Raw genomic sequence first — 26455 nt, 5'->3', positions numbered from 1 at the left:
CGAGTGTAAAAATAAAGCAACAGGAACACATGCAAAAATAATGGCTGCGTTAAAGAACATCTCATAAAAAATGTACGCCATAAAACTGAAAAACCTTTACATTGTTCAATCCCCACAAGCAGAATCCCAAAAGCAGATACTTAAGCAACTTTTTAAAACATATTTGAAATCATAATTGAGTCCAAACTAAAATTTTATTTCATTAATAAAGATGAATATTAAATATTTTTCACTTTTTCTCTTCCTTATAAGAGTCAAAAAGATGATTTGCATTTAAAAATTACATTATACCCGGTACAGTACAATGCCTATGAAGCTGTATTTTAGAAACACAAAAGTAAAGTTTTTTCCAATTTTTAGCCTCAGATGTCAGTTTTTTTACTCAGTGGTCTGGAAAAATCAAATGGGTGGAACATTTTTCGTCCATCAAATCAAGAACTTCCGTAAATAAAGCAGAGAAACCCATGTACAATTCCAACTGCAGTAACTTTGTGAAGCAAGTAGATTAAACCAAAACCATTCACTTTATTAAAAATGCAAAACCCTTCTTATCATTGCTGCAGTCTGAAAGTACTCAGCTCTTCAAAGAAACTTTCTTCTGATATTAAGTTTTTATTATTGTGCATTCTTATTGTTTTTGCTTCCTTGCTGCTAACAAAAAGCAAATTCGTTTGACATTAAAACACCTATAGTCTGACAAAGATTTAGCCAATCATGTCCACTGTGTGAAAAGATTTATGAATTCATTTGCCTTTAGATTTGCTGCTTTGATTCACGTGAAGGTTACTCTTCTACAAACTATTGCAAAAAGGACCATCAGGAAAACGGTTTGCCTTCATTCCAGTAGGAATCAGTGTTAAAATGCTTCCAGTCGTTGGTTCATGCAATGCAATCACTGCAAAATAAATGCAAAACACAAACTAACAAGTAACTCCTGGAAGTAAGCATCATTCCAACCTTCTGCTTTAGTAAAGTGACTTTTGTGTTTTGAAAATGCAAAGAATATTCTCACAAAACTAAAAAAAAAGGTTTTGTGAGAAAAAAGCTTTAATATTTGTGTGAACCAAGTGGCCTTAAAATTAAGACACTTTTATTCGCTAGAACAACTTGTACAATTATAGGCTTCCTAAGCACTCATTTATTGCCAGATATATTCCTTTAAGTTGTGTCTACAGCAAAAATGCACTGTATTTTGATACAGTATAGCATCAATCAAAACAGAAGGTATTTTTGAACATTTGAACACAGATTTATAGAATTTTATATTGAACAAATTTGGTTTCATCTTCTGTTGTACAAACATGACACAAATTATACTGAAACACAAATCGTCATTTAAAAATGCTAAACATTTGTTAGTGTTGTTGTTTTTTTTAACATCTTTGGAGTTTCCCTGCTTAGAAGAAATGGTGAAAATAAAAAAAGGAAGATCTTTAATTACTTGAAACTTGGCATGTTAATCTTCAACCGCTACAGATTCACATCTTGGACCCTTTTCGGCCTGGCTTCTTTTCTTCTAAAGTATAAAACTTCTTCTCTTTTAAGTTGAGCACAATGAGCAGCATCTATCAGATGGTGTGGAGGCCTCACACCTACAGTACAAAACACACTGATCTGGGGTTTTATCCCGATAAATGAAAACTGCAAGATTTGTTTCTGGATAATACAGGCATAAAAGCTCAACTTCAATTCAAGATATTTGTATTTATACATTTCTATATGACTCTTCGCAATAAGATTAAACGATAGCTATGTTTTTTAAGCAGCTGAAGTGAATCCTTTTCTCAAGAGTGCTTTTTGTGTAACACTTCAGACAGGACAAGAAAAGTAGAAAGGTCTCAGTGTGTAAAAGGCTGAGTTAACATTAGTTTGAAAAGAATCTGTCTCTTCACAGACAGGCAGGTGGGTTGGACTATTTTACATCCCATCAACCAGTTTTACATTGAAAAGATCCCAGTTTTTTGTTAAACAGAAGCCCGACAGGACGCCATTTCAAACAAATCTTTTTTGGGGAGAAAATTCCACGAGCCCTTGCTAGTAAAAGGATGACTATTTCACTCTGACACTTTTAACTTTGATAACCTAAGTGCAACAAATGCAATGCCGAATACAAAAGGATGCCGAGCGGAAAGGATGTCAGGATTTTTGTAACACTATTAAATAAATTCTACTGGGAGTAATAACTTGTGACCAGTTGCAATACCCCTCGTAACCGTGCATGAATAAAATGTTTTGGAAGTTATTGAGGGAGGATGCTCAACAGAAAAAACTTTGTTTAGTGACATGCTGTTTTGTAAATCATTATTTGCAGAGATCCATTATGTAGGACTTCAAAAAGTCAAAAAGAACTGACCCAGGAAAACTATCTTGAGTGATCAGGAAATTCATTGCTATGGGAGCAGGCTGCCATAACAATCCAAACATGTCAGTTAAACCAGGATGTGGAACTGCATATTGACTGGGTGGCAGGATGTTCCACCCATGACACACCGCCGCTTTAGTTAGGACACTGAGGACATTCTTTTGCTACTTGTAGTGGTTGCATGAACTCCTTTTTACCCTCCATCTGAGTAGGAGGTGACCAATCTTTGCCCTGACATACAAATCAACTGTACAAATCTATTTTAATCACACACCATCATTGTTAAGATAAGGTCCTGAGTTTTCTTCAGCAATAGATTTCCTTCGTCTTCAGGCTGAGGATTCCTTCCCTCTGCATCCATTGTTAGTAGGCACACTTTCCTGCCAGAGTTTGTATATCAGAGTGTTTTAACATTGTTATTACACAAAGCCTCAAAGCGGCTGTGTTTGTGTACGAAAACTGTACATAATGTTGGCAGGCACTATGTATCCCATGTTAGAAGGCTCCTATTTAAGCATCACTTCAAAATAAAAGCACCTTTACGTACCGGTAGTCTTTTAGCTGTTATGTTTCCATGGAAAAGTTTAAAATGTGTTAAATGGAAAGTAGAGCTCAGCTTAGAAATAGGTGTATGGATTTTTAAGCTTATATAAAGCTAATACTGGCATTCAGTGGAGTAAAACTATTAAAGTAAAAGAATAAGTTCTGATGATAGGTGCTTCACAACTCAAGCTAGAGTAAATGATAGGAAGCTTCCGCTAATAAAAACAACACCAGATTGAGGAGAATGGCTTATGTTTGAGTCTGTGCTTGATGATGACCGAATAACACTTTCAGCAATAAGTGGTGGATTTTCCCTTCGGAGAATACCACTGTTTAGGCATGACACAGATTTCCATTAGAGCCACAGGTGGCAGAAATAGCACAGTTCTTGAGGATGGGGTTGAAGTGCGAGGCTGTCGTGGCGTCAGCTTCTCTGGGGGGGAAAGGTCTCATGGTGGAGAGGATCAGGGCCAAGCAGTCGGCTACGTTCTTGTTTGGGGCGCAGGCCAGAGCTGGTGTGAGTCCTGCAGAGAACCACCAGAAAAAAAGATCGGTATTTGACGAGGAGTTTCTGACGTTCTCCGGAAAGACGAGCAACATGCTCCTGCGCACCTTTCTCATCTAGAGCCATGACGGCTGCACCTCGGCTTAGTAACACCTGCACGACAGTGGCCAGGCCTTTTCTTGCAGCAATGTGAAGGGGCCTGCAAGACAAAGACGGCACTCACTACAGAGAACAGAAGATACAGGAAACCTGTGACATGAATGACTAGAATCAAAGACTTTCTTTTAGTCCACAAAAGGCTGACAGTTGCCTTTAATTCACCAACATTAAACAAATTATTAGAAGGAAGACTCATCCCCTTGACAAAAACAGTAAAAGGTTATTTAAAGGTAAAAAAGAAAAAAGTTTTTTATTTTTCTTTAAAAAGTCCAAAAGAAGTCCATTTTTTTAGTTATTTAGGAATGTTGGAGGCATAAACAGCATTTGCATAAAGAACTTTTCAAAAGCTTCTGAAGTCATGAAAAATTGTCCCTCTTTATAGACTTTAGACATTTAAATTAGTTACAGAGGGGTGGGGGGCATTAAACTAGGTCTTGCTTGCCTTTTTTCTTAATTTCTACGTTGGAGTTGAAGCCCACTGTGATGAAAATTGTGTTTTGGGTGTTTTTAACATGTTCTTCTGACAATTTTCTCATGATGTAAAAGACAAGAAAATTAAGATTAAAATAGCATTCCTGAGTGTTTCTTTGTTCAAATACTTGTGAATCAGAAGCAGACGAAAAAAAGCCGTTTGAAAAAGAGCTTATTCGTGATGTAGAACAGTGGTCCCCAACCTTTTTGTCACAGCGGACCGGTACAACGCAAGGCACGTTTATCGCGGACCGGTGGGGGTGGTGGTGGTGGTGGTGGTGGTGTGTGTGTGTGGGGGGGGGGGGGCAACGCAAGGTGTGTATCACGTGATGTTTGGTGTCGCGACTTTGACGTGCGTTAAGTGTGACGGATGTAACAGAGAGAATCTGGTCACTTTTCAAAATAAAACATTTTTTTTTTCGAAAAAAACAATCAAATGGAAATTATTTTTTCTTTCTGTGCGGTGCCAAGTGTCCCGCGGACCGGTACCGGGCCGCGGCCCGGTGGTTGGGGACCACTGATGTAGAAAGTATGCTGGCTGGGCCACAAGCTCCCTGCTTTGTGATCTCAGCAACGGGAAGGGGAAAGGGGCGGGGTTGCTCTACGCCAATGGTCCCACCCACAACTTAGAGAATTTTTTAATGGACGACTGCCGCTCTGCAGAAGCGATGTCCTAGAAAACAACACAGGTTTTGGCTACGAACGGCATAATCATAAATAAAAGACCACTGGGAACAGAGATGATCTGTGGGTCTTTAAACGAACAGTCAAACCAAATAGTGACGTGTTGCGACACAACGTTCTTGACAGAGTACAAATTTAAAGACGCACTGACCGACATCAATGCTGCTTACTTTTCTCAAATAAATGAGTATGTTTGTTTCCAGAGGAAATAAGAAACTGTATCCCACTATTTTAACTCTTAACCTGCTTTAATTATTCGTTTGTCGTATTTTTGAACAATAGCAGAGACAGAACTTACATCTGAAGAGAGTTATTTCTGGCATTGATGAGAGAAGAATCTGTTATTTCTCCCAGGATCAGCAGAGCACACATCTCATGACCCTGCAGAGTAAAGCAACACGGGTAAAGACACACATGGTGGTGTGTTTTGTATTTCCACAAGTTTTTCTTTTTAACCCTGCATTCTAAATGGTTTTTATTTTTTACAATATTTCTCATTACGTTCATCCACTGCATGCATGGAATACATTGTTTAGAATGTGTATGTGACCTTGTTGCAGGCCAAGTGAAGTGCTGTGTTATTATTAGCATCCACCAGGCTCAGGTCTGGATTCGCTTTGTGCAGCAAGAACTCTGAAATGCAGAAAATAAGTAAACAGTGGATTCAAAACAATCACTCATTTCTTTGTAGAGTGGCATTTCAGTGCAATCAGGCAAACAATATGTGAAATAAAGTCACAGGCATGATGGTCAAAAGAGGAAAAACGGAGACATACCAACAGCCATAGTCTGTCCACAGTCAGCAGCAACCATCAGGGCAGAACGCCCAAAGTGATCCACAGCATTAACCTCTGCTCCGCAGGTCAGCAACAGCTGGAGGCCGGCAACACTTCCTGAATGCGCGGCTGCATGCAGCGGACTCCTGCACACCAACACACACAGTGAGAACTAAACCACTGCAGGCAACAGGACATATTTCATAGGCAAAAACCCAAACACAATTCCTTGAAGTTCAACACAATCTACACAAAAATGAGATTTTCAAACATACCTATTCTGATTTAGGGTAAAACTGTAGTAACTGACAAACAGATGGTGGACAAATATGGTTGTTCTCCAATAATTTGACCGTTTAATTCCAGTTCTTAAATTAACGCTTACATTTAAAATAATGAATAGAAATCATCACAAAATTATTGCTTTTATTAGCATCCTAAAATAAAATCCAGGGCTTGAAAAATGATTTGAATTAGAATCAAACTCACCTTCCTTTTGCATCCTTTTTGTTGACAATTTGAGGCCCAGCAGCCTTTACTAGCAGCACCGCAGCAGCATCAAATCCACCGACTCTGTGCAGGCGCAGAAAGCTTGTTAAGACTTTGGATGGTAGCTTTAAATGCAGTAAAATGATTTATTTCCGGTTTTAACAGGAATGGGACTGATACGCACAAAGCACAGTGCAGCGGGGTGAACGGATTCCCTTCCTGGTTGCTAAAAATCCTGTTTTCAAGTAAAACGTGTAAACATCCTTCATGTCCTGGAAAAGACAAATGGATCTAATTATTACATCTATAAAAGGGTTTATTCCTGTATATTGGATTGGCATACTAATTTATATCTGTTTTATGTCAATCACCATGATAGGCAGCCCAGTGTGTAGGCGTGTAGCTTCTGAAGTCCAGCATGGAGTCCAGAGGATCCGCTTTCCTGGCAGCTTTTAGCAAGGCACCGAGCAGCTTTGTGTGCCCGCAGGACGCTGCGAGGTGCAACGGCGTTCTTCCCTGAAAGTCTCTGCACAGAGCAGAAGCCCCGTGTTCCAACAGAGCAGATTCACACTCCTCGCTGCCCAACATGGCCTGCAGGGATAAATAAAAACCACCATGTAAGAGGGAAAAAAAAACTAGGATTGTTATTCTTTTTGTGCATTTACAACATGTAGACTCACAACTCTGTGAAGGGCAGTGAAGCCTTTTTTATCTGCTGCATCAGGATTGGCTTTTTTCTCTAAGAGGATGTGAACGCAGTCCGTGTGACATCCCAGAGCCGCCAGCATGAGAGCCGTTCTGAAAAGAAGAAGTTTCATTTCTAAGAGTCAGAATAAATTACGAACTGTCTCAGAATACTAGACCTGCCTTAGGTCGCTACACTCGCAGCAGCGCAGAACTGTGCACGAGGGAGAGAGACAGGATCATCGACAAGAGCCAACACCCGCACAGAAACATGAAGGCAATGAGGGACAGCGGGAAAAGAAGCCAAATCTAAACCATTTTCCTTTGATGGTGAATATAAAGGCAGAATTTAGAGTCTGCAGATATAATTGAATCTAGAATCGGCTCCAGAAACCTGAGAACTGAGAGAATCTTCTCCAAAACAGAGTCATTACTGAAACTACTTAGTATTTTTAAACCTTTACAATGTTTGTTGTACATTTTAATTTGTATTTTGTGCTGTGGTTGCTGGTTTGTGTTATTTCACTATACAATTGCTTAAAAACCTAAACCTAAACATTTTTTTCAAGTAAAAAGTTGTAAAAGGTAAATAGTTGTTTTGAAAATTTTAGCATTGACAGTTTACATTTAAAATGGTTCTAGCCCCGCCCCCTCCAGTCAGAATGACATTTTCGCATTTGAGGAAAAGAGCAAAGTGCTGGAGGCGTAGTGCACAGTGCTAGTAGGCGTAACAGGTTTTTTTTCCCACATCGCACTTTAAGCAGTGGCATAAACCACATGTGTTGCAACTTATTTTATATTATGTTGTCATTTTTTACACTGCTGTCTGAATTCTAATGTAGCCAGGTCTTGTCTTGAACCAGGTTCACACTTTATGCTAGGTCTTTAATTATAAAAATTAAATTAAAGAGGTTCTTCTTTGTGCCATGTGGTTTCCCCTTGAGAATTTGCATATGAGCGGACAAAAAGTAACGAGTAGTGAATTACTTTTATTACAATTTCATCCAGTAACTAAAGTAAAGTAGCCCAATACTTTAAAAAAAGTAATTTACCCAACACTGGTGATCAAATATAAAAAGTGGCAAATTATATTCATCAATATTAGTACATCACTGAATTTGATGATTATAGAAGTCAGCACAGTGTGTTTAATGTTTTTATGCTCTAGTTGAATTGGACTCATTCTACAATATGCTTTTAAACTACAGCTGATAGAGACAGACTTATATTTTTAAAGGAAATAACATATTTTTGCTGAAAATAGTAAATTTGAAAAGCAAATAAATAATTCAGCTCCCCATTTTAATCAAATCTCAAAGAAAGTGTTAGCAAAACTGGTTTTGTTAAAATCATCCAAAATTATTCATTTTTGTGGCTTTTTTTTTTTTTTATGTAATGCAAAAACATTTAAAGTACATCATATATTTATGATATAACGGATTCACTCACCGCCCCTGTGTGTCTTGACTGTCAACGACGTCCACGTTTTGCTTGCAGTTGACGAGTAAAAGCAGACAGTCCACCTGGCCTTCAGCAGCTGCACAAGCAAAAGCTCCATTTTAATCATTCGCATGATTTAAACCGTATGGATATAGGAGGCCACATACACAAAACTTTGAAGAAAAGACCAGGTCAGAAATCTGAGGGATTCACTCACCTGCAGCGTGCAGAGCTGTCCACCTGCGTTTGTGCTCCCTCAGGCCGTAGGAGGCGCCATGCTCCAGCAGGACCTCCACACACTGAGAAAAGCCCCTCTGAGCAGCCAGGTGAAGGGCAGTTTGCCCTTGAATGTCGCGAACATCCAAACTCACTAAAGTCTCACAAAGCAGCCCGAGTGCTTCACAGTGACCATAATAAGCCTGAAGCAAGAGAAGCAAAAGGACCAATCATTTCAAAATAAAACTTTTTTCCCTTAATAATCGTCATTATTATTATTAAAATACTCACAGCTAAGTGCAAAGGACTGACTGGAATATTGCTTTCAGCTTCTTCAAGGCAATTAAAAGAAATCTCCAAGAGCTGCAAAAGAAACAAACTTGATTTTAATCTGAAGTAAACAAATGTTTCATTAAAACTGCTTGATGGAAAAACAAAACTGACCAGCTCCAGATGCTGTTTGTTCCCACACGCTGCTGCGTAATGCACAGCGCTGTAACCCCGACAGTTCTTCAGAGTCGGGTCCACACCGTTGTCTAGCAAGTAATCTAAACACCTGAACACAAACCGTACAAGCAAGAACTGCAAAAACCCTCTACTTGTTTCTTTTTTTCAAAACAGGCAGCCATTATAAGCAAAAAAAACTAATCAAGAGTCCATATGAAAAAAACATGTAAAGTAGCACAGGACGACTAAATGAACTTAAAAATAACCAGCAAAATATTGAAACATAATCTTTTTATAAAACTGAAACTTACAGATAAGCTTCATGTTCTTTCTCCTCACTGAGACTTGAACCGGAGACCGTTTCTCCCCTGTGGTTAAAAAGACAGACCCTTTAAATGTAGGGGGTTCTACAGGGAATGGTAAACATGATTGCCCCTTAAAGGGCTGTCTAATGGATATAAACTGTGAGTTGCAATTGCATCTGTAATTCCAACATTTTGGGATAACGTCTCCATCAGCAGTGCTTTTGCTTTTCCGCAGAGCCTGTTTGGTTTTAAAATGACCGTGAGCTTTCTCACCCGCAGAAGGCGTGTGAAGCTGCAGCGTAGTGAAGAGGGCTGCAGCCCATCAGGTCTGCATCGTTGACCTCTGCACCAGCTCTTACCAGGGAGACGGTGCACTGGCTGTTCCCGTTGGCTGCAGCATAGTGCAGAGGAGATCTGAGAGGCAAAACTGGAGTGAATTCAACCCGTTTTCAGTAAAATCCTTTCTGGCAGTTAGTCAGGCCTGCTTACCTCCCCAAAATGTCTTTTATATCCAACTCTGCACCACAGTTTAACAGCAAATTCAGACATTCTACATTTCTGCAAAGACAAACAATAAATAAAAAGACATGTTATCTGATTATTTCTACCATAACCAGGGGAGAAATTAGATTTTTGTTTGTACTATAACAAGTTTCATCAACATACATTTTTAATAGCAGCAAATGCAGATTAGTGTGTAATGATTAGTCGATCCAAACAAAATGATTTTTCTGACTTAAGTCGTTAACTGAATCAAATTAAATAATAAAATCATTTCAAAATGAAATAAATTGATTATAATCGATACTGGAAAATACCATTTGGATTTAGACACGGTGCGTTTATTATTATTATTATACATAAAATCTGTGTTGTAGTTGCAAACTTAATTAAAACCTAATTAAATTAAATTAAAACCAAACTTAATTAAATTGTGTAAAACAAAATAAACAACAACAAAAAAAGACCTTTACCCACCATACTTTAATTACTGTTTTAAAGTCACATTCAGACCGTTTTATCTCATCATCTCTGTGCCCCAAAAATAGTTTCCAAGAATAATTTCATTACTGTCCTCTCTAAAAACATGGATGGCTCAGACCTCTAACTCACCCTCCAGACGCAGCTGCATGCAGGGCGGTCCTCCCATGATCATCTGACATGTTTATGTCCAATTCCTCTCCCGAGCTGGGGCTGCCCACTGCAGAGGGCATGGAGTTGTAGAAATGGCCTAAATGACAAACAAAAAGCAGCTTTATGCATGTTTTTTCCACTCAAAACCTGATGGAACAGGTGGGATTAGATGATGGCGCTTTGGAAGTCTGGCTGAGACTCACCGCTGGACAGCAACTTGCGGCAACAGTCTGGAAAGCCGCAGAGGGCTGCCAAATGCAATGGAAGCATCCCATGAATCCCTTGTCTAAAAAGATCAGAGCAATACTCGTTTATACCAAACCTTTATGTTTTGGTCAATAGTAAATTGACTTTGTTTTTTTAAATCAAGCAAACCCACAAATGCAGCACTTTAGAGATAGAAATGAGCTCCAACAGCTAAGATCAAAACAGGCCCAAAATAAATGTAAGTCTTAGATTTAAAGGGAGACACTGACATTCACAGGGGAAGTCATTTATTCATTCAATAACTTTTCTTTTCATTGAAAAAGTGATCTATCTCAAGAGACCACAATGATCCGCTTTCTGAAACATTCTAACATCAATAAATACATTAACTTCATGATTCATGATCACAGGATCCTTAAAATGTTTGTGTCTTAACTTCTGTGAGATAATGCTTTCTTAAAATGAAAATGAGAACATTGGAATTTTGGAAAATTCAAATGCTGCGATAACTGTGATTGACAGTTCAGTTGTGTCTACTTCAGCCAGACTAACCTGTTTTTGTCAGCGCCATTTGTCAATAAAGTACTGATCAGTAACTCCTGCCCATATTTGGCAGCAATATGAAGTGGGGTGTTTCCATTTGTATCCCCACAATCAATCTCTGCACCTACAGAAGGGAAATTACATGTTTTAAACATGAAAAACAACCAACAGATTCTCACAAACTGAATATTTTCAGAGGTGCTTTTGTATTTTGTGATTTACTTCACCATTTTGAATCAGAATCTGTGAGCCGGTGAAGCGTCCATACTTTGCAGCTATATGTAAAGGGGTCTTCCCATCTTTGTTCTGTCAAAAGAAGATTTGGAGAGAAAATACAAGTTCAGTCAGTCTGAATAAACTACTCCCAAAGATAAGTTGTTTTTTTTTTCTTTTTCTTATTCATCTGTTTACCTGCACGCTGACATCAGCACCGTTGTTGACCAACAGCTCAAAACACATCACCCCACAGGAAGAAGCAGCAGCCATGTGCAGTGGAGTGTTGCCATGGTAACTTGGCTGGTTAAGGTTGGCGCCACAGTTCACCAGTTCTGAGGCTACGATGTCCTGCCCCGTGTAACAGGCCATATGAAGGGCCGTGTTCCCAAAGCTGTTGGGCTCATCAGGCTGACAAGAAAAAACACAAGACAATGAAAAAAATTCAAGTTTAACATCAAAAAAAGCAGATGGGAAGCCTTTGCAGCAATAAATACAAAAGATCCGATTTGCGGATTAGATTCAAAATAATATTAGCCTGCTGTGATTAAAAATGATAATGTTTGCTTTGCGACAGTGATATGACCGAGCCACAGCCATGTTACCTCAACCCGAAGTCTCAGCAGATAGCTGACCACGTCGAGTTGTCCACTGACAGCTGCAACGTGAAGTGGAGTATAACCATGCTTGTCTTTGCACGTCACACTTGCACCATGAGAAACCAGCAGTTTCACAACCTCCAAATACCCTGAAAGAAGAGCATCAAATACACATTAGTAAAACCCTAAAGTATGAAAAACCAAACAAATGTAAAATATACTGTATGGGGAAAATTGGATTTGAACATTAGCAGTCATTAACAGACACATAAAGGTGGAAGATACCCGCAGCCTGTTAACAGAAATGGACATTTCTTCACTTAATAAGAAGTCTTTCAATATGTCTAAGCACCAAAAGATTAGCAAACGCTATAGATTCTCTTAACACAGAAGCCATCCCCATTTAAAGTTTTCAAGAGCTGCTGACTTTTTTCACGTCTTTCTTGCACTCATAATGACAGTTTAATTATCTGGATGTACCCAATTATGTCTACCTGACAAGTGTTTCACTCACCAAGGTGTGCAGCCCAGTGAATTGGCTGCCTCTCCTTCTTATCTTTGGCGCTTACATTGGCTCCTTTGCACACAAGCAAGTTCACCATCTGCAATGCAGAAGCACTGAACTGTGTGAAGCTCTCCTAAAATACTTACACTTGAAGGACTAAGATCATCTATATTTACAGAGAAGTAACATATAAAACTGATTTAATTTGTTTGGTCCGTAGCAAAAATTGTAATATAGAGTAATATCCTTCCTTGTTCCTCAAGGACATAAAAATTATCAAATGTATTCTTTATATAAACCAATCACTGAAATAACCACAAAGCATAAAAGTGACTGTTAACGTCACATTACCTCTCTGTGGCCACTGTGTGCTGCATAGTGAAGCGGTGTCCTTCCCAACTTGTCGGTAACATCCAGGCTGCAAACATGTGGTATCAGCGCCGCAGCGCAGCTTGTGGCCCAGTTTGCTGCTGCAACATGTAAGGGTGTGTGCCAGAATTTGTCCCGCGAGTTGACTTCTGATTTGTGTTTTAGCAGCAGCTCCACAGCCCTCTGTTAAAAAAAAAAAGAGAATTTAAGTACACAGCAAGGTAACTGACTTTTCCCTTTATTCTGTTTGTTTTTTTAGAAGATATAGGTACTTTGTTTCTTGAGGCAGCAGCTCGATGTAAAGGAGTAAGCATCCCAGTGTCCTTAGCGCTGATATTTGCTCCTAAAACAAACAAATATTAGCTTTGCTGTGTTTTCTTAGGGCAAGGAGGAAATACTCAAGATCTTCTTCTACTACCTGAGCTAATAAGTATTTCCATAACATGGACATCACCCAAATAAGAAGCAGCATGAAGTGGTGTCCCTTGTTCTTGGTCCTAGACACATTAAAAAAAAATAAGAGTCATCATGTTAAAGAAGCAAGTGATACTTATTTTTTATTTAGCTTTCATAAAATATAATTTTCCAATGTTATTTATACTTCTGTCATAACATCCACCAACTCCATTATAAACTTCAATTCTTTTCAAATGTGTCAGCGCTCTTTTGTAAAATCAAAACACTGACTCAAATCAGTGTTTTGATTTTACTTTTTGCTCTTTTGGTCAGCAGCATCACCAGCCTGACTAAATTTATTCTTATAGTTTTAATGACAATGGAAAAAGGGATGAAAGTCACCAAAACGGTGAGTGGATGATCTTACCTGTGCGTTGACATTTTCGTTGTGGTTCAACAAAGATGTAACATCTTCTGCGTTTCGGCTAAATATGGCTTGGATCAGTGGAGACTGCAAGAATAGATGAGACGTGAAATTAACCCTACTGCCTCTAACTTAGAACTCTACTATCAAAGAAATCACAGGAAATGACAACAAAACGACAATTTTAACAATGACAATAAACAACAGCGATCTTAAAAATGTATACTATTAAAAAAAATGTAATTCACCTTTGCACAGTATAACATTTACTACATAAACTCTTGTCAAACTTTTCTCGTTGACTAGCTTAGCAGGCTAGCCACTGTTTACAAAAGCTATGAAGTGAGTTAGAATGCAACAAAAATGTTTGCACTACCTGATCCGTGATACTTCTCAAGTCCATATTCGAATCACTGACAAGGCATCTTCATTGTAAGTTAATTGGAACTTCATAACACATCAGTATGATGCTCTTAAGCTGTTAGCTTAGCACAGCTGAAAAATTTGTGAATGTACAATAAAGGTTTTTTTAAATATCGCGAGAACGCGATTTTGAGGGTCGACGGGATTTAATGCAATTATTTATTTATTTTCCTATAATGAGCTGTTGTGCACATTTTATCGTTTTTTTCTCCAAAATTAACAAATAAGTATGTCATAATCTCGAGATCACATTATTTGTCCGAAATTAGTATGTGTGCATTTTTTGTTGTGTACAATAAAAAAGTCACACACGTGTGTTCCTCTTTTACATTAAGAAAGCAAATGACATGTGACTTTGAATAAAAACATTATCGCGTTTTAGATAATAGGACCAAACCATAGAACTGATCATCTCCTAGTAATGCCCGGGCGTATATATCACAAAACTGTTGTTATTTTCTAATGTGCTCCAGAAAATCAAATGCCTCACAAAAACCTAAAAAAACGAAGAATTTTCCCATCTTGTATGCAATAATATTTCAAAATCAATGTATTGCCAAATTATGAAATTAATGTACCTTAAGAAAGTTTGATAAAGCTTCACTGATCAAATCCCTAAAATTCTACTCAATCTCGATTAAATATGTAACTCAGGAGTTAATCAAGTTAAAAACCTTTTCTGATGTCAAGCCGCTCTGAGGCCTTTAGTTGAACTAAACTCAGAGTTTCACTCTAGTAAACCTGTTCCAAGGAAAAAATAGAAAATAAGTTCAAATGGAAAACACAAATAACTTTTTATTATTATTATTTTGTTTTGACACTGACAAAACACACTGTCTTAAATAACTTTAGTTCAATAATAAGAAATAATAGAAGTATATCTCAGTAATTGATATTGTACTATTCCACAAATAAAGCATATACATTTTTCCTTTATTTTCTTGGGGTTCCTTAATGATCAACTGAATTATAACAGACCATTATTACAAAAACAATTTACTTGTCCCATAAACAGGGATTATGCCATTTTTTTCAAATATATATTTCCACACTTTAGATCAGAAACATAAAAAATGATTGTTATTTTGGCAAAAAAAAACTAGACTGCAAAAAACTCAATCTAATCACAGTCTGTCAACTAGGCTAATGACTGTAGAAACACTAAAATATTTGAATACATTATTGTTAAAGATAAGAAAATGGTTTAATGCTAGATATAACTTATTAGCTGTGAGACTGCAAACAAGTGCATCATTTCTCATCTAGTAAATAATTATTCACCAAGTTAAAGTCCTCAAATTTTTATGACCTTTTTATGCCCAGTCTGTTAAAATATATTGACGTATGAAAGAAAAAAACAAAAAACAAAGTCATGCAAAGTCTTTGAAAGTTTTATAAAGTCTTACAAAGGTTAATCTTAAGAAAAGGTTTCATTGGTTTCAGTCTTCCTTGATGCCTTTAGCTTTCAGGTCCTTCTTGACTCTTTCCAAATAGTTGGGATCAGGATATCCAAAACTGTGGGAGCAAAACATAACACATCAAATAATTATGAAAAATAAAATAAAAAACTAAAAGACATAGTATATAAATTGTGATATGTACTTCTTTATGCCTCCTGACAGAGATGTCTTGTGGGAAATGTCATTCCAAATAACCTGATTTTCTAGGCCATTTGTTTCGGAATTGCCAACTGTAAAAATCAGCCTCTGGTCAAATGCTTTCTTTAAAAGTTGCAGAACAGCATTGCCTTCTTTGTTGTCTGGAAGATATGCAGTTCTGCAAGTACCAGAAAATGGCTTTCCTGGGTTGGGATGTCTGTCCTGCAAAAGGAAAATTAAAGACAGATTTTGTAATAGTTTGAAAGGAACACTTAATAAAACAAAATCCATCTATAATTTCACCTCAGATTAACAAATAAATCAAATAAACAGAACACACAAAAAAGGAAATCACCATTCATTATAAATATTTGTGCTGATTGTAGAATGAATTTATTTTACAATGGTTTCTTTTGGAATCCATGGAGATTTTTTTTCAATCAACCAAGTGTTAGTGCCAAAAATTTAGTTGCAGTTTAAAATTTTGTTGTGTTTCAGAAAACATTCTTGTTTTTCTGGAAAAAATGCTTTAAAGAGCCACTCGAGTCAAAATCTTTTTTTTGGTACGTTCCGGCAGTCTAGTTCAGGCGGTAGAGGAGGTTGTCCAACAACTAAAGAGTTGGCAGATCGAACCCTGCTCCCCTCAGGGGATGGGTCAAAATGTGGAGAAGAATTTCCCCATTGTGGGATACATAAAGTATCACTTATTATCATTATAATTATTTAACATGTTTCTCATGATCAAGGACATACATTGATAAAAAATTTGATTAAAATAGTATTTCTTGATTAAAATAGTATTTCTTGATTTAAATCATCATCAATTGAGAGCAGACAATATAATGCCATTGGAAAAAACCTGTTAATGACGCAGCTGTTACAGTTGGTTGGTCAAAGATCTTTTTTTCAATTGTGGCTAAAAATGGCATAATCATTCTTAAAAGACCATTGGGAACGATTTCTGGACTAGATCAAAAGATGATTGGAGTGGGACTTTGAAGAAACTGAAATGATTTCTGCAAATATTTACCGTCTGTACTCCATTGGCGATGTTGTAAGTGATGACGATGTGGCCACAGCCTGAGAATCCAGGGAGAGAATCTGAATTTTTGACCCATGACATCTGTCCGTTTGGCTGATCTCCCGTTAACACATCAAAGACATGGTTGCATATGGGACATATGGACCCAGTCTGATGTAATGCATCCTCTAGGCACTCTTCACAAAATTCATGTTGACACTTCAGCCGCCTCTTTTTATTCAATGGCAGTGAACATATAGAACAGTATTCTTTACCAGGCTTTTCTTTTGATAATGTAGGTTTTTTAGTGATTTTCAAAGAAGTGAATTTATTGCCACCTTCTGATGTACTTTTAGAAGGAAGGGTGAAGGACAAAGTTGATCTAGAAGTACAGGACTTTGGAAGCTGGGCTTTTCTTTCACATGTTGGGAGTCTGAAAGCATTTACTGCATAAGTCGAAGTGTCAGTTCTTTTGCTGCAGAGCATATCCATTTTTGTTGAAAGCAAATCTTTCACGTTCTGGTCCATCTTTGATGGTGTTGCCTGAGCTCTCAATTCAGACTCCTTGAGAAGGTTTGTTCCTTTCTTCATTGCATTTATTGCATCGCTGAATGCATCCTGACTGCAGCTTGGCCCAAATGCAGTGATTTCCTCAGATGTCAGAGTAAGCAAAAACTTTTTTTCAGCTTTCTGGATGACCCTGAATGCATCGCTCCACTGATCTGGATCAACAAACTTGAGAGGAATGAGTGAACCACAAGATTCAGCTCTAAGAACTCAGACATAGCTGCAAGTGGACTTCCAGCTCCCTGATCAGCTTGAAATGACACATTGACGTGTGCCACCATTTGAACTTTGTGCTTTTGTTCTATGACTTTAATTTCTTTATTGCAGACATGATTCAGATACCAGAAAGAACTCACTGGGACTACACAACTCACTTCAGAGGTTATGGGATTCATGCTCTTGAGTTGGGTTTGAGTTGGGTTTTTCCCCACGTATTGAAGACGATTTTAAGATACTATCCTCATAACACAATGTGTTCAGTGGAGAATTCACCTCTAATCAGAGATTTCTTTGTGTGGAAATCAAAGAAAACATTTGCCTGCTGCAGGGGCTGGTTGAGAATCTGTACAGTTTCCTAGAAAAACAAAAGTATAGCACTTCATTTAAAAACAAGTCGTATTGTTTTTTTTTCTTTATTAATAAAAGAAAAAGCTTTTTCTTTCACATATTACTAATCAGATACATGGAGCAAATTGTAATTTAATCCCGAAGAAACTAAACATTAATTCTCTAAAAGGATTAACTCCTGGAAGCAGATTAAATTAAACACTTTTTTTTTAGATTAAATTAGATTTATCGTCATCAGAAAACGTTTAGGTATAGAAAAGAAAAAGTTAAAAACAAGAGAAAAGAAAAAACATCTTGTTAATCAGATCACTACAAAGACAGCACTTTTTTTTAGAATTATGTCACAAAACAGGATTTTTTTAAGAAAAAAATGAGTCAAGCGTAACAATTGATCAACAATCATCATCAAAACATGACTGTTACATATTTTCATCCCCAAAACCATTTGAAACTGTTTTCTTGAACTAAAGTTCAAACTTCTGTAAGGCTGTTTCTAGCTCTTTCACAATTAAAGATCCGCTAAATCAAAATTAAAAGATAATTATGACGTGATTTTAACTCAGAGGATTTTTTTAAACAGTAGCACAAGGTTCAACACAAACCCATATTTTAAACTTCTTCATTTTTTTGGCACTCAAATATTGATAAAAACTATGTTATTCTGGCTTTTACTGAAAATAGCGAAAATAAAAAATGTAATTCTAGCGTAACTATAAGGACCACAGTATGAATGCTGGCAACTCATTAAAGTTTTATGGATTTTTTAATCACATTTTTGTCCTTTTTCTATCAGAACAAAAGGTCAGTAGGTCATTGAATTAAATAAAAAAATCCATTGAATGTATGTTGACAGAAAGTTTGAATTTCAGGCAGCAGTTGATCACTTACCGTCCACCGTTTGGCTGAAACCAACAGAGGAGAGACTGAATCACTGGAGGATCAGCCAAGAGAGTCAAAGTGAAACTTTAGTTGCGTAAACATAAGGAGGTTGAACCTCATAAGGAACTCGACTGCGTTTAAGCAGCTCTACTAAACTAGTAAAGTCACAGCAGGTGGGTGGTCACCTGATTGTGACTAAAACATGATTTATAAATCACACTGAGGGTAGGGGTTCTAAAATAATGTTTCATTTCCCATTTTTATAATTTTGTTCCCCTGAAAGAATAATGTTTTTAGCATGTCAAAAAATAAAAAAATAAATATATATATATAGTTGTTAATTATCCAAAACTGTCTTTATTAACCTCATTCCATTTAAGTGTCTGTTTTTTAAATGTCTTTATTGCTCCTTTACTTCATGGTTTTACCAAGTTTATTTATCTGCCACAAGCCTGGATTCCTGCATTTTGGGTCCTACACCACCAGTTCCTAATAAAACATAACAAGAGCTTTGCGGATTTGGAATCATCTTTTCTAATGATAGAAACTTAATTACACTTATGAGGTTTACTGATTAATTTACATTTACCACACTTAGCCTTCAACAACAGGACAGGCAGAAAAGGTTGTTTTTCTACTTACAAACCAGTAGAGAATGAAATAAAATGTAATTAGATACGATTTACCTTTTGCAATAAGGAATTTCTACGTTTTCCTTTGCTCTTACAGGTATTTGTTTAGAGTGGACAGTAAAACTTGCAGAAACTCAAAAGATGTTGCGAGATTTTCCACATCATTTTATTGTTATTTGGCTTTTTAGCAAACAGTATTCAGTCTGATATCGCAAAGGCACAGCTACAGACAGCTGCTGACGTGAAGCAAATATAAACGATAAAACACAAGATTGAAAAAAAGGCACTTTAAAAATGAATTTCTGTGGAAACATCCACTGCAAGGATTTTATAAAATAAGGTTGAAATGACATCAATATTGACCAATGAAACATAAAAAAAATTAATATATAAAAACATGGAAAAAATACTTCATTGAGAAGTGTAAAGTTCTCTTACAACATCAAAACCTCTTCAGTGCCGTCTCGTCTGTCAACGTCTTTAGTTCCTCTTTAATAAACTGTTTTAACTCTCAACACAACTATTTTATTTTTTTCCTCTTTGGTTGGTGGAAGTGCACACAGTACAGTAAACATTGAGTAACACAGTGAGCTGGGTGGGTGCAGTAAAGCTGCCGGAGTGGTGCAGGTGTGTGAAGAGCAGCAGCAGAAGGAAGGCTGACTGATTACATGGTCGTCGCCATGCGACAAGATCGGCAGGCAGGAAGTCTACTCGGCTTCATCGCTCAGAGCAAACCTGGACAAGAAAAAACATGTTCACAGCGGAACAAATTATTACAATCTAAGAGCACAATAAAGAGGAGCATAACTGATGTTACACTTTATAAAAGACTCTCCCTTAGAGACCCAATCCAATCATCTTTTGATCGATCGTAAAAGCTTCCCCAGTGGTCTTTTAATTGGGATTATGTCGTTTTTAGGTTTTCTAGGATATACTTTGCCCAGAGCAGAAGTAATTCATAAGAAATTTGCTTCTGAGTCCTGGGCGTGACTGTTGGCATGGAGAAACCCTGCCCCCCTTCCTCTCTTTGTTGCTGAAAGCTCCAAGTTTACATGCTCTCCTGCTAGCCTACAGGCCCTCACACCCCCTTCATAACATCATTAGTACAACAAAAATGGCGAGCAATGTCGGAGCTATCCAGCTGTACAGTTTAGAGCCAGATTCCAGCTCAGATGAGGAAAACAAAGACGGTCATGGATCTAGTCATCTACAAGTTGATGCATCAGAATGAAGCTGTTACTATAAATAAGTTTCTTTATGATAAACATTTGGTATCATGTATCAAACCTGGTCTGCTTACCACTGTGTGATTCCAGACTTTAGATCCATCTGAGCTAACTCAACCTGAACCTGAGGAACAAACATGTCATATCAGCGTAAAGAAAAGAATTGAAGACAACAGAATAAGAAAAGAGAGAATAATTTTCTCACTAAAATAGAAACCTTAGAAAAAGACTGATCTGGCTTTAATGTGGTGAAACAAATGAGCTTGTTAGCATTGGGTACATATTTGAAGTTTTAGAGCAGCAGGGGTGACATTATCTGCCACTCATCTGTCTTATGTTGTTTGTTTGCAGCAGTGGCGATTTCTTTAAGACTGCAAGGGAAGCTCAGCTTCCCTTATAACGTCACAAAATTAATGGTCAAATATGTACTAATGTTTTAACATTTTATTGACTAAAAATGCATTAGAAAATGTTCATCTCAAAGACGTGTTCGTTCAGAATCCGTTACATATAGAAGGTCGGCTGACTCGATTTTCTTCTCATACATTGCTGCAGCGTCACAGTGCATTTCCCTATTGAAGCCCAGCGTCCATTGACTTCAATGGGGCCGCTTTGAACGTTTTTTTTCAGCGCTTCGAAACTAGACGGTCATTGGATAAACGCTGCGATTATGTCCCGCCCACGGACGCTCAGCGTCTCTGGGGGTGAATGGGGAGTGGGCTGGCCCGGACTCCAAGCTTCTGCGTGATGATTGGAGGGTCTGTCAAAAGACTGCATCTCTTTTTGACTGACAGCGATTCTGTACTATGAGGAATCACTAAAGCTATTCGCGCTCAGTCCCATCGCGGATTTCTCAAGTTCAGTCGAAATAAAAACTGCTGCAACCTATTTCTTTGATATTTGCTTGGCGAAATTGCTTGATTTTCATCATACATTTCACACAATTATACACCACATTCCTTGTTTCAGTTTTACAGAGTTTAATATATTTTTTTAGATCGTTCAGTCATTCATTCCTTCATTCATTCATTAATCCATTCATTCATGTAACGTTAGTAGGCTAGGCTAGCGTCTTGGGTGAAACTGCTCATAATGGCAGACGGTGCTAATATTGTCGACCTGATTTTGGCGATTCCTACACCCGAAACACAATGGGCCAAGGCCGTTTAAGCAGTCTAGCTCTGCTGGCCATTGAGAGCCACACTGGACAAGTCACTTGAAAAGACGCCTAGTTGGTATGACAGGGTCACAGACAATTTTCTTGAAAAGGAACGTAGGGCAGAATTTACTTTTAAATAAATAGACAATTTTATGATGTAGGCCGAAAAGGAGCTTTCCCTCTCTGACAGACCAGTAGCTGGTTTGCAGAACAGAATCTCTGCTAAAGATTCTGACTTCCAGACTCACCTGTCCAATAACATCTTTGCCTCTGAAGGAGTTATTTTTCACAGATGCACTGAGGCACTTGAATGGAACCTCCTGCTCCGGCAGATCAAACTCAAACCTTAAAGACACAAGCAGAGACGTCATCAACGTTTATGGAAGACTCGATGGAGCAGAGACACTGGGTTCTTTTACCTTTCATTGTACTCGGGGTTGAGGTCTTTTTTCTTCACGGCGGTCTTTCTCTTGGTGGCTTTGGTTTTGTCTGGCAGCAACATGAGAGAGACATAGCTGTCTACTCCATCCTTACTTTGTGCCAAAAGGCCTCTGTGTATGGAGATGATAACAATTAGAAAACTAGACCTCAGCCTGAAAAAATAAAAAGAATAAGAATAGAATCTAAGAATACAAAAAAACTGCTTTTGATAAGTTAGACATTTTTCAACTTTCCCCCTTAACTTCTCCCTTCAGTCTTGGATGTTTTAGACTCATGTGATAAATATTTCCTCATTAATACAAGCAGATAATTGGTTAAATATAACTGCAGGACCTTCATCTGTTAAATGTCTATATTTTATGATGTAAAAAGGACTGGAGAGCGAAGACTGCACGTCGAATCCAACATGCACGGTTCAGGCTCATAAATAACAAATTTTCAAAACAATAAAGAAAATAAGGAGATTCTGTCTTTTAAACACATGAGAACTGATCATACCTAAGCCTTCTCCCAAGAACTAAACAAACAGATGATTAATTGAAGCACATTGTGTTGGAAGGGCCTATCGAAGCTGCAGTGATTGGTCCTGAAAGAAACATCTCCGCATTCTGGATTATTTTCAAGTGAAAACCAAGCAAAGGTGTCCGAACAGCTACATTTCTGAACATTTTTAGCTAAAATTGCATCATAAACGCAGACGGTCTACCTGCAAACCTGAAGCACACTGTCTAAGAAAAAAAAAAGATAAAAGTCACGCTGCTGGAAATTGCCCATTTTAAATCCAAATGAGCAATGAGTTTTTGACGGAACCTGAAAAATGTACGGTGGCCCAGAAGTGCAAATCAACAAGTCACTCAATGCAAAAACATATTAAAGATCACACAACTATTAACAAAGCAAAAGGCATAATTGAAAAAAACAACATTATATTTTAAAAATCAAAACAAATTTCAGAAACCAAAATGTAAGAAAGCTTCTGTTGGAAAATGTTTCCATGACAATTAACTTCTGTTTGAAAAGGTAAACAAACGTCATCAATTAATCAAGGACATCCCACAATAGCTACCTTTTCCAGATTCTTATTTCGTGTATTTTTTTACATTTAATTTAGATTTATGAGAATTTCTTTTGATGTTCAAATTTTTTTCAATGTTTTTATTTTATTTTTTAAATGTAATGCTGTTACTTGTTTTGTTTTTTTAACTGTTGTTGTGGTCTATAATATGTTTTTGTGTTAAGTGATTTATTGATGTGATTTACAGATTTTACTTACTTCTTTAAAAAGATGTAAGGAACAAAAAAAGGATACAATAAAACTATTTTTTTATTTACTTTTTTTATAGAAATTAAATGTACATGGCTAATCACTTTAAGGGTCTTGCAAATTTACCCAACAAATTTAAAAAACTAAAACAAATCTAACTTTAAGGAAGGAAAAAAAAAAGTATTCTACAAAAATCAAAGATTGTGCTGTGACTTACCTGCAGGCATGGACGAGAACCACTAGTTTTTTCTGCTGAGGGGCGTATGTGAGAGACATCTTCAACTGTCCGGCGCTTGCCGCGGCACACGGAAGAGCCTCCGTACCGATCAGATGCAACATTTTAGTGTTCAGAATCTTTAAAAAACCAACAGAACCTTCAGTAAGAGTCAGCATTCATTGTCATGTCTTTTCGTTTGTTTTGTGTTGCCACCTTGAGTTCAGCCCGCAGCAGGATCTGGCTGTAAGCTGAGGCTCCATCCAGATGGAACCAGCGGTCCAGAACCAGCTCTGGTTCTGAGAGCAGCTCCCTCACAGGAACAACCAAAGATCCCATTGGTTCGTCCCAACCGCTCGAGAGCTGCAGTGTGAGAAAGAAGAGGATGCTGTCATTGGATCATCTTACAGGTGCAGTGGTGTAAACCCATCCAGCCTGAGCTCACAAACTGTGCAGTGAGCAACAACACGTCTGTGGTCTGAAGATGCGGATCTTGCCTTCACGATGAGAGTCTGACGTTTTGGGTCACGAACCACAAAGTGAAAAGATTCATTCCACTGAGGATTGGCACTGCGGTCACACAGCTAAGGGGAATATGAAGATGGCATTAATAACATTTTTAGACAACATGACACAGCAGCGAAAAGAAGATCCTCACTTTGGTTTTGGAGGAAGCTTCTCCCAGAACGAGCTCGGCTCCTGCTCTGGGCTCTTTTCCACTCTTCTTTAGCTATGTGGTAAATGAGAAACAGGGGGGGGGGGGGGTGTGTCATTGTGTGGATCTTTGATAAGTGTGGGACAGACTGTGGAAAAACTGCAAACTCACAGGCAGTGACTGTGCTGCCTGGATGTAAACAAAGAGCAGCGCTGCAGAGGGGACCGCTTTATTCTGGTAAGACTGGAGCGACTCCAACTGCATCACCTAAAACAGAACCAAAAAAAAAACATGGAGTCAGCTGTAAAAAAAAAAGATTAAATTAAAAACATGCAGGAGGGCAGACCTGGTCCAGTCTGATAGAACTTGACACTGTAGGAACCCACTCCAGAATTACATGAACTTGTCCAGACTTCACATCCTTGAGGGTGAACCACTGCAACACAGCCGCAGTTGAAGAGGCAGCAACTCCTCATTAAGACCAGATAACAATCAATCAACAGCAGCTACTGACTAACCTGATCTGTGTACTGTGCACTCATGACCTCATTCAGCCGAACACTAAATCTGTGAACACAAGAACGAGAAATTATTCCATCTGTCTGAAAAAAAAGAACATTTTGATGCTGGCTAAAGCCTTTAAATAACAAAAACTGAAAAAAATATGATAAAGTACTCCCAAACATTTGATTAAATCAAAAAAAAAATTTGTACCAAAAAACTTTAAACAAAAATAATCTCTCAATGTCAACTGTAGTATTGTGTTTTTGAAGATCCAATCATGGAACATTTGTCCCTAAAACCCAAACATTGCAGTGAAACTTTTTTTTTCCCATAACAGGACTTTTTCTCTATTTATAGATCAGGAGCTTGAGAGAAAATCACCTCCCCAGGAAGTCGTCAGAGTTCAAATCCTTATCGAATGCTTCAAACTTGATGTCCTGGTCATGGTTCCCACTCAGAACCACCTGTGGATCACAAACAGATTAAAAAATCTGCAGAGAAATATCCGCGAGCATGAAGTTCTTTACCGTATGTGTCTTACCTCATACATTTCATTCCATGTTGGGTTTAGATTCTCTTTGATAACATGACTCTTAAACATAAACCCCCCAATGTTGATTTTTACATATGGGTCGCTTTTGCCCTTTCCCAGAACGATGTCCTTTGCCACCAGATTCTTTGCCTCCAGCAGATGGATCCTCAGCACCCCCTACAGGACAATGAAGGTAAGATGGTAAGCAGCAGAGCCACAGCTCATAAACATTTGAAAGACTTTAAAAACTTATTTCTGGCAAACAGTTTTGGTAGAGTTTTATTCACTTCTAATTGAAACAATTAATTAAAAGTAGTCCTTTAGAAAACTGAATCCAATTTTTCCCCTTTAATTCACAATATCTTTATTCCTTAAACCAGCCACACACTGATGAAAAAAAAAATATATATATTTTTTTTAGCAAATGGTGAGTTTTACTTTAAAATTATGGGACTTCCTTGTTTTAAAAAAAGCTAAAATGACACATAAAAACATGCTCAAGAGTCAGAACCTTCTGTAGGGGGGGTAAGATAACCTTACATCCAAAATTTAAAAAGGGAAACTATAAGATCAACTTAAGTCTGATAGAAACAGTTCTAACCAAATGGTTCGAATACTTTTCCAAATGTCAGACAAATGATGCAATTTAAATTTGAAGTCAAAAAATAGTCAAATTATATATACTATATAAATATATTTTTCCCAAATACTAAAACTAATTCCCAGCATGGTTTTAGTGACTTTACACCCACAGTGGTACTAAAAGCATGGAGCACTTTTTATTGGCTGCTCCACAGGCAACCTTGTAGTCTGTCTGATCTTGTTGGGGTTGTAATTTCATGTGCCAGAGAAAGCTGTGCACATGAAAGCAGTTTATTTGTTTGCTACGTTTTATTAAGCAAAATGCAGTATATGATTTAAAAAAACCCCCACCTCTTTCCCAAAGTCTCTGGGTGGCGTGGTGCGTGATTGAAGAGCGGTCTCCGCTTTAGGGATTTCACTGACTTTTGCAGATGGCTTTTTATCAGTGGGAAGACCTGAGAATGTAGACTGAGCGAGGTCCTCCATGGTAGTGCTGCAGTTACACACACGAGCATTAATTATTATGTATGTATTTCCTTTTTGAACTTGTTTTCTATCAGACATGACAGGAAAAAAAGAATAAAAAACATGTTTTTACTCACCAGTCTGTTTGGGCGCTTGGCTCATGATGTGTTTTTAAATCCTGGGATTGTTCCTTTATCGTCTGACGGACAGATACAATACAGTTACTTAAATAACAAAACATATTTGTGGGATTTT

The 26455-nt window shown here is 37.7% G+C and overlaps 3 protein-coding genes across 6 annotated transcripts in view; all 3 read right to left on the bottom strand.

Annotated features, from left to right (window-relative positions):
- Nucleotides 1-722: 722 nt before the first annotated feature.
- On the bottom strand, nt 723-13996 carry LOC101169196 (serine/threonine-protein phosphatase 6 regulatory ankyrin repeat subunit C). Its single transcript, XM_023955173.1, has 28 exons — nt 13848-13996; nt 13475-13558; nt 13070-13148; nt 12924-12994; nt 12634-12834; nt 12292-12379; nt 11784-11926; nt 11377-11589; nt 11193-11271; nt 10975-11089; nt 10419-10501; nt 10195-10312; nt 9571-9639; nt 9355-9495; nt 9088-9144; nt 8774-8885; nt 8621-8692; nt 8331-8532; nt 8123-8210; nt 6670-6787; nt 6361-6580; nt 6174-6261; nt 5990-6073; nt 5501-5646; nt 5275-5357; nt 5023-5105; nt 3518-3609; nt 723-3429 (listed from the first exon to the last, which is right to left on the bottom strand). Exons 1-28 carry the CDS (start codon nt 13872-13874, stop codon nt 3239-3241), a joined length of 3147 nt encoding a protein of 1048 aa, XP_023810941.1. The 5' UTR covers nt 13875-13996; the 3' UTR covers nt 723-3238.
- An 814-nt stretch (nt 13997-14810) lies between these two features.
- Nucleotides 14811-18847, bottom strand: LOC101168945 (E3 ubiquitin-protein ligase DTX3L). Of its 2 annotated transcripts, XR_908828.3 has the most exons (4): nt 18536-18847; nt 16523-17654; nt 15497-15714; nt 14811-15409 (listed from the first exon to the last, which is right to left on the bottom strand). XR_908828.3 is itself a non-coding variant. In XM_004069107.3 (3 exons), exons 1-3 carry the CDS (start codon nt 17102-17104, stop codon nt 15334-15336), a joined length of 876 nt encoding a protein of 291 aa, XP_004069155.2. In that variant the 5' UTR covers nt 17105-17275; the 3' UTR covers nt 15309-15333. The 2 variants fall into 2 exon arrangements, 1 of the variants encoding a protein (XP_004069155.2); XM_004069107.3 differs by lacking the exon at nt 18536-18847 and having other exon boundaries at nt 15309-15409; nt 16523-17275.
- A 453-nt stretch (nt 18848-19300) lies between these two features.
- Nucleotides 19301-26455, bottom strand: part of LOC101160647 (extended synaptotagmin-1) — a 22056-nt gene continuing 14901 nt past the window's right edge. For all 3 annotated transcript variants that reach the window (XM_023955170.1, XM_023955171.1, XM_023955172.1), the window contains 15 exons: nt 26338-26399; nt 26087-26228; nt 25163-25330; nt 25003-25085; nt 24636-24684; nt 24464-24553; nt 24289-24384; nt 24121-24192; nt 23960-24046; nt 23679-23825; nt 23466-23602; nt 21963-22094; nt 21792-21888; nt 20459-20508; nt 19301-19893 (listed from right to left, as the gene is read on the bottom strand). In XM_023955170.1, the coding sequence (XP_023810938.1) occupies nt 19866-19893; nt 20459-20508; nt 21792-21888; nt 21963-22094; nt 23466-23602; nt 23679-23825; nt 23960-24046; nt 24121-24192; nt 24289-24384; nt 24464-24553; nt 24636-24684; nt 25003-25085; nt 25163-25330; nt 26087-26228; nt 26338-26399 (1440 nt within the window). In that variant the 3' untranslated portion in view covers nt 19301-19865. The remainder of the gene's footprint in view (nt 19894-20458; nt 20509-21791; nt 21889-21962; nt 22095-23465; nt 23603-23678; nt 23826-23959; nt 24047-24120; nt 24193-24288; nt 24385-24463; nt 24554-24635; nt 24685-25002; nt 25086-25162; nt 25331-26086; nt 26229-26337; nt 26400-26455) is intronic.

Source organism: Oryzias latipes, chromosome 5, assembly GCF_002234675.1.
Source record: "Oryzias latipes chromosome 5, ASM223467v1".
Classification (NCBI taxonomy): domain Eukaryota; kingdom Metazoa; phylum Chordata; class Actinopteri; order Beloniformes; family Adrianichthyidae; genus Oryzias; species Oryzias latipes.
The sequence above is the reverse complement of the archived record's forward strand: the minus strand, read 5'-3'. Positions and strand labels throughout refer to the sequence as shown.

Coding starts and splice junctions, on each gene's coding strand:
- LOC101169196 (XM_023955173.1), bottom strand. CDS start 13,874: ATGGACTTGAGAAGTATCACGGATCAG. Junction 12,380..12,633: donor CACACAGTGGCCACAGAGAG/GTAATGTGACGT, acceptor TCTGCATTGCAG/ATGGTGAACTTGCTTGTGTG. Junction 11,090..11,192: donor ACAGATTCTGATTCAAAATG/GTGAAGTAAATC, acceptor TCCCTTCTGTAG/GTGCAGAGATTGATTGTGGG.
- LOC101168945 (XM_004069107.3), bottom strand. CDS start 17,104: ATGAAGAAAGGAACAAACCTTCTCAAGGAGTCTGAATTGAGAGCTCAG. Junction 15,715..16,522: donor TCGCCAATGGAGTACAGACG/GTAAATATTTGC, acceptor TTCCTTTTGCAG/GACAGACATCCCAACCCAGG. Junction 15,410..15,496: donor CTGTCAGGAGGCATAAAGAA/GTACATATCACA, acceptor TTGCTCCCACAG/TTTTGGATATCCTGATCCCA.